Consider the following 7,874-nt stretch of genomic DNA (forward strand, 5'->3'; position numbering starts at 1 on the left):
CTTCCAGCCAGCTGCCAGCCCTATGTTCCATCTCTCTCTCTCTTTCAGCTCTAGCAATTTTGAGGCCACAGTGCTAATTGGATTAGTCCACTAATTTGGCTTAAAAACTCTGTAATTGGATAGTTTAGGGCCACAGAGATGGTCAAAGGACTGGGAAGCTGCCGTATGAGGAAGGCTGAGAGAATTTGGTTTGTTCAGCCTAGAGAAAAGAAGGCTTAGGGGAGACCTTATCACCATGTTCCACTATTTAAAGGGTGACTACAAAGAAGATGGAGACTCACTTTTTACAGGGACTCATGTGGAAAAGATAAGCAGTAATGGGGACAAGTTACTTGTGGGGCGATTCCAGCTGGAGACAAGCAAATTTTTCACAATGAAAATAGCCATTGGAATAAGCTCCCTGGGCAAGTCGTGGATTCCCCGACTTTGGACACTCTTAAGATTCAGCTGGACAGGGCACTGGGCCATTCTATCTAGACGGTGCTTTTTCCAAGAAAGGTTGGGCTAGGTGATTGTTGAGCTCCCTTCCGACCTGGTATTGGTGTTCTAATTTTAAGTCAAGTCTGACTCAATTTGTAGTCCTGGGAAGGAAAGGGAGTTGTGCTTGACTGCCCTTTTGGTGAAAGCTCAGTTTTTGGACAAGGAGCTCACACCCTCAGAGGCATTCTCTTTAATGCCATAAATGCAAAATTGAAGTAATACATTAACCTAATATATATATCTCACTGTATTTTCTCTTTGAAACTGTGAGCTTTTTAATGGATATGTATATATTTAAAACTCTTTTGTGCTGCTGAGGACTTACCTGTGCACTGAAATGAATGTTCAGGGAGGCAGGATGTAAAATTAGAGAAAAATAAAGGCAGCCCTAACCTTTGTCAGCCTTTTGCAGTGTATATTCTGATCTTACTTGCATGACCACATATTATCAAAACTGAGGAGCTGGAAATAAATTGGGAGGTAGGCACAGTATAGATGGCACTGCCCCTGAAAGGCATGTTTGAACCCTCAGGTTCAAAGTGTCTGTGCTGTGCTGAGTAAGAATGGAGCTAAGGGTGCTTGCTGCTGACGCTAGGCTAGATGGGTTGCATCCCATCTGTGCTCCATTTTTATGGACTGCATGAGCAAAAGCAAGGTCCTGCATTAAAACATCAAACTCCCTCATTTCAGAGAACTCCAGAATTTGGCTGAAATCTGAATATGAGCATGTGAACAAGGTGAGTGTTAAACAAAAAGCAATTAATAATTGGTTTCAGTCTTAAGTGACTCTCTTAAGTCACTCTTAAGTGATTTTATTGACCGAGGGATGCCACTGTGCAAAAATGTTCAAGATTCGCCACTTATATTAAAGCCCAAACCCATGCGCCATTAGTTATCCACTGCCTCTCACCCTGTAGTGGAAGGCAGAGACACAGATATTGGACTTTGTCTCAAACTGGGTATAAGACGTCACATAAAAAATGAGTGCAGACTCACACCCTTGTTCTGTGCACATCATCTTTCAGGATAGAGGGACATTTTAGTTGAAAGGGGCAAGCATATATAGTAAGAGCTAACTATATTTGACAGGTCCATGACATGTCTGCCAGGGTAAAGGATTTGTTGGCATTTCATATTAAACCTGTGTTGGTAATAGTTGATATGAAGCAGTATGACCTAAATACCTGTCTTTTGAAGCAGTTTCTTGATCATCTTGTGCTAACCACTGTGGTGCCACTACAAACTCAAGATCTCCTGAATGTGTCACAGGTGTGGCTGCAGCTCAGACAGACAGACTGTACCCATGGTATATATATTGATGCCAGGAGAGGAGAAACAAGGGAGAAAACACAGAATGTGAGCTTTTGCAATTAACTGGTTATCATGTAATTGATACTTGTCAGTAGTACAGTAGCCTTGTGGACATTCACATTATTTTTACTCCTGACATAGCCTGGCTTCTTCCTTATGTGTAGTGGTTGCTTATGATTTTTTCTTTAGTACTTGCTTTTAGATGTGAAAGAATAAGTTTTATTACTCTACCACATTAATTATTTTAGGCTTTGTTGCTTCTTTACTCTAAAAGAATCTTTATCTTTTGCTCATTTGAATAGTGTTTGCATAGCAGTAGAAAGACTTCATACTCCCTGTTAGAATGAAATTTACTTATCTAAACTGAAGATTTTGACAGATATTCTTATTTGTTAAACTACGTACTTTATGGTCAGATATATTCTAAACATGATGGATTTATCTTACAGAATTGATAGTAGATAATGCCTATAAAATCAATGAAGCATTATTAGGTACATTGCATGGTATATTACAAAGTGGTACAGATTTGTACAAGTAGGAGGAAAAGGAGGATAAAAATGAGATAAAAAATGAAGGGAAAGTTCAGGCTATTTTCCACATGTGTGGCTGTAAAAAGAAATATGTTTTTGTGAAGTTATGAGGAAATGTTAAACTTACGTAAAATAAAAATGTTTGCAAACCTTTGTGGCTTTGTGGAGGTAAAAAACCTGGCCTATGTTGTGGCTGATTATTTATTTCCTGCTCTGCAGGGCATTTTCAGATTCTGCTTTGTCTTTATTTTCTGGTTTGTTTTTTGGTGTGTTTTTGGGTTTTTTTAATAGCTGACACCTTGTCCCCATAGTTGTTTTCCTTAGTCTAGCAATAGCCTAAAACAATATTTCTGAGAAATATGTGTATCTCCTTCTCCTTGGCTGTGGTTTCATCTTGCAAGACTTCAACAGTAATACGCTTTCAAGGCCACCTCTCTCCTTTTTAATTATTCCCTTGGCACACCATCCGCTGTGCTGAGGATATGCTCTTGAAACTGAGCTGGATTAAAAACTAAAATGTGAAAAATTATTCATTTATAGTGCCATTGCTTCTCTGATCCTTCAGACAGTTATACTGGCATGACTGAAGGGCTTGCACACTTGCAAACAAGGAAGAGTAAGAACACCATAAACTAGTACCGCAACAAACTCTTTCTGTCACAAAACTATGATTGTATTGGGCTTTACTTCCAAGTGTTTAGTGCTAGTTTTTAGTACATTGCTGCCAAGTGTTTTGCTGGATGTATTGGTAAGAGGTGCAGGAGTTGGAGTTGTGCTCACTCCAAGGGAGCAAAAGTTTATAATGAAATGAAAGAGCAAAGATGAGACACAAGTAGGATGCATAGAGGAGAAAGAAGAGTACGAATAATACTCACCCTTTAGTTGAAGAGTTGGAATTTTTTTCCTAGTGAATGATAAGGTTCTGAACTAAAATTAAAAAAGCTGACATAGTTTCTGAAGGTGGCTTTCAAAATTTTGTCTTTATGTAAACTTACTAGTGCAGTTCTACTGTGGTTTATGATTGTATGTGTACATGTATATACATAGTTTGTAGTCGTTTTGTGTATGTATGAAAAAAAAAAGTGATGGTCCTTTACTTGACTATAGAGTGTGAATATATATGTCTGGCTTTGGTTTAAAGAGTTTTCTTGCATTTCCAGTGAAATTCTGCCTAAGTATTTAAATGGCAAATTCATAATTTTAAGAAACAAATTACAATGATGTCTAAATACTTTACTTGAAATATAACAGCTTAGTGCCAACAGTTTTGCATACAGCTTTACAACTGGTTTTCTTCTGTATTTAAGGTGGCCTAAGGCGTGCAGTTGCCAGTATAGCAGGTCTTGAGGCATACAAGTACATGAAATATGAAGGAGGAGTGCATCGTGTTCAGCGGGTACCCAAGACAGAAAAACAAGGACGCATCCACACCAGCACAATGACTGTTGCAATATTACCCCAACCCACTGAGGTAAGTTTTATCTTTTAGTATAACAGACTTTACCATGAATAGTGTTTTTACATGCCCTGTTGCTGATTGATACCCAAGTGTTTTCTGTCTCTTGTTATTCTCTCTTAATGATGTTGGTTTTTTAATCTTAAGCTAAATTCATCTTTGGCTATTTGTATTTTTGTCTAGGGGAATAAAATAAAGAATTTCTGGATTTCCTCATAGTCATAATCTCAAGAAAGTCAATGGCAGTTTACTGTAACTTGGAAATATACTGTGACTGTCTTGCATCTTTTGTGGAAAAAAATATATTTTTTGCAAAGTAACAAAGACTGAATTAGTTTAAGGAGCACACAGAGACTTATTTTAGCACTTGCTCTTCCCGTTTTTTGTAGTGTCCACACTTTCCCCCATCCAAAGTCTACAGGAAATAATTCATTCTCACCGTTTTTGCATGGTTAAAAAGAACTGGCTAAGAATTAAGCCTTTGCTTTGATCTATTTTTCATGTTGACCTAGTAAGTTGTCAGAGCTATTACTCCTTTCTATTCTCTCCCAAAATTCTTGCTTCTTCCTGACAGAGAACATCGTCCCATTCCAAAGCCAGCAAAAAGAACGTGTTCCATTCTATCTAGAAACCATCTGGTCAAATATCAGTTAACTCTGCTGAAAGAGGGTGCAGAGCTTACAAAGAGGGAGTAGATTAGTGCTAAGGGGTGGCTGTTCCTTAAGCCTACTCTTTGTCTAATTTTCTAGCTTTCACCATGTCACATCCCAATCTGGCCACAAGGATTTGTTAGTATGTTCATAAGTGGATGTGAGCTACCACTCATAAACCTGAAAGAGTTTGAGCTGTGCCTTTATAAAATAAACCAGCTATGCATATTTGACAGCTGTCTAGAAAGAAACAACATGAACGTGGGTTTGTTTTCTTTTGTTTTCCTTCCATGACAGATGAGGCTGCAAATTAATCCAAAAGACCTGCGGATAGAGACAAAGCGAGCCAGTGGAGCTGGAGGCCAGCACGTCAATACTACCGACAGTGCCGTACGGATAGTTCATATTCCAACAGGTGCTTCATTTTTACCCTAGTAAAAGATCTACATTGCAAAACTGCTGTCAGAATTTCTTTTGATGCAATAGTTTTCTTTTCAAACCTGGACTACAGCAGAGCAGACTTTCCATACAGTTTTAGGGTGCGTTTATAGTACTCTAAGTGCACCATCTTGCACCCACTCCATTTTTTAATAGCGAAGACTATTGGCTTCAGTAGGTAATCTAATCATTTTGCCATTCAGCATGACACTCTAAAAGCATCCAGATCAGTTTCTATGAAAAAGTTCTATTAAAGCTTTCAAATAATAGAAAAAAAACTGAAAACCAGAGTAGGTTAAAATCTGATGATTTGCCTTTCCTTGAGTAGTCTCTGAAAGAGAGATTGTTCTATTTTCATATTAAAATGTTACTTTTAATTGCAGAGTCTACTCGGGCCTACTCAGGGTGCCAGCTTCCATTTGTCTGCTGGCTCCTTTCCCATAGATTACACACATAATTAGGAGGCCCATCCCCAGGGCTTGAGTTAGGAAATGTAGGAGGGGTAAGATACACCCTCAGATGCTACCTGATTTTAACTATCATATCTTTTTTTTTTTTTTACTGCTGTTCCTAAGCTCTTTATTTCCCTTTGAACAATACACAACAGCTGCCTTGACTTTCATTGCTTTTTTACTTTTCCTCTTCTTTACTACAAACATTATTCAGGCTTTACAGCTTCAGGGTAATCCCAAGTGCTCTTTATCTTCACATATCCAGATTTTTGCCACCCATTTCTTCATATTTATTGAAGGCATTAATCCATTCTGCATTTGTTGCATCACCTCAGTAAAGCAAAAGGTAAACAATGGAGAGAGAGGATAGAATTGCGTTCAAGGTATGGTGACAAAAACATACTCCAGATTGAAAAAGTGCGTGTTTGGAAGAAAAAAACCCACAAACTAAAACTGGCAAATTATCGTAGTTTTTGCTGAAGGCAATTATTAGTGGTTTTCATAGAAAATGTAAAATGTATTGCAAATTTTTTGTGGTTATGCACTGGAGGTGATTCATAGAGGGTTTTATATTTCACCTTACCTCCTGACTTTTTCCTGTTCCACCTTTCCCTTCTACATTCCTCTTGATCTCTCTTCCTTTACAATTGTCCTGTAACTTCTGTTTCTCTCATCCTAACATTTTTTACAAACCTTTGTTGCGATTCCAAAAGTTGTTTGTAAACAAGTCTTTCATAAAGTAATACTATGTAATCTTATAAAAGCATACTGTTATCTTATCAGAGTGACTTAAAATAAGTTCAAGTAACAACCTAGCTTATGCTATGTTCTTCATGAATTTCTTCTCCCTGCTCCTTTATAGGCAGTTCATTCACCTTAATTTGAATTATATGTTTTGAGGGGAGAAACCATACATTTATGTAAAGAAAATAAGTGCCCGTTTTAATATATTCTGATTATTTTCTGTGTACCAAATGTCTTGTGTATTTTACTTCTTAAATTCTAAATTTCCTGGAACTATGGCCAAATATTACAAGTATTAAAGTTGCCTTCCATAACTCAGATTACATCACCTATCTTTTCTTTCGCTATCTACCTGTCGTCCAACATATCAAATTGTATTTCTTGTCTTATGGCCTAAAGCACCTGCACAACTCAGCCTGCACCTCTCTCTCAAAATGTATCATTAGACATTAATAAGCTTGGGCTTTTACATTCCCAGTCCAAAATATGTATTGAAGAAAGAAGCAGCTTATTGTAACATAATAAAAATCTTCTAGAAATTGCAAAGCCCTTTTGGTACGTGTTACTGTCGGGTGTTACATGTCATGATATTTTTGGCAGGGATTGTGTCTGAATGTCAGCAAGAAAGATCTCAAATTAGAAACAAAGAGAAGGCCATGCAAATGCTGTGTGCTAAACTATACAGTGCCAAACTGGAAGAAGAAAACAAAAAGAGAAACAGTGTTCGAAAGATTCAAGTAAGTTTCACTTAGTATATAATTCTGTAGGAGCATGTGTTCTTGGGACTAATTCCTGTGCTGAATTGCAGATAGTAAGTGGAAATATAGATGAACAGGACTTACACTAATTAAAAAATTACATTCTACTTCGGCAATAAAGGTTGTATGTTAGCTAGAGATAACATTTCACTTGCATATAAATCTAGAGATCTAGTAAAACAAACTGGATTATAGCATGAAGAACTAGAATAGTATGAGAAAATTATATAGTACATTTGTTCTTTTTACATGTTTGAGAACAATTACTGCAGCTACAAAACTGGTCTGAGTACTATGTACCAAATTTTGGATAATCATGGGAGGGAAAGAAGGCTTTTGCTTTAGGTGCTTAGTATTTCATCCTTTTTATAAAAAGACTACAATGATAAATTGATTCTTCTTGTTTGATAGATTGGGACTAAAGGAAGATCAGAGAAGATCAGAACATACAACTTTCCGCAGGACCGGATTACTGACCACAGGATAAGCAGATCAGTGCACCATATTGAGTGTTTCATGCTAGGGGGAGAAATGCTAGATGAAATGATACAAACTCTGAGAGAATATGCTGATTATGAATCTTTAATGGAAATTATTTCAGAAAATGAAAAAAAGAATCCATCCTGAAGATTGCTCTTTGTCAGCCCATTACAACAGTTGGAAACATTTGTCTGCAAAGGAGCTTCTTGGAGCACCACATAGAGAATGCGACTGTTTTTTTTCAACTGTCATGAAAGACACCACAACTTCTTTCCTCATGACTGATAAACAGTTTTCTTACTTGCTGAATAAAAGACTTTATTCCCTCCATATGAGATGTTGCTGCAACAGTCCACTTAGAAAGTAAATTTGACTTGGCCAGAAGTTACTGCAGTTTTTTCTCCACTGAGAAGATACCGAATCCACCTCTCTTGAAAGGTATGCATTAAAAGTGAGCTATTTCTAGTTCCAGTTTTCATTGAAACAATAGTTTAAAGATCAGTATGATGTCAAATAGCCTGCTTGAGAGAACAAGAAAAAAAAGCCTATTCAGTTGGAAGAAAGTTATAAAT

At 37.2% G+C, this 7,874-nt stretch overlaps 1 protein-coding gene across 1 annotated transcript; it reads left to right on the forward strand.

The window, feature by feature from the left end:
• The first annotated feature begins 235 nt into the window (after window positions 1-235).
• Window positions 236-7,616, forward strand: MTRF1L (mitochondrial translational release factor 1-like). Its single transcript, XM_008947928.1, has 5 exons — window positions 236-404; window positions 3,632-3,795; window positions 4,728-4,845; window positions 6,665-6,801; window positions 7,234-7,616. The coding sequence occupies exons 1-5, from the start codon at window positions 236-238 to the stop codon at window positions 7,447-7,449; spliced, it is 804 nt and encodes a 267-aa protein (XP_008946176.1). The 3' UTR covers window positions 7,450-7,616.
• The last annotated feature ends 258 nt before the right edge of the window (window positions 7,617-7,874 follow it).

This window comes from Merops nubicus, unplaced genomic scaffold (assembly GCF_000691845.1).
Source record: "Merops nubicus isolate BGI_N331 unplaced genomic scaffold, ASM69184v1 scaffold44319, whole genome shotgun sequence".
In the NCBI taxonomy this organism is placed as follows: domain Eukaryota; kingdom Metazoa; phylum Chordata; class Aves; order Coraciiformes; family Meropidae; genus Merops; species Merops nubicus.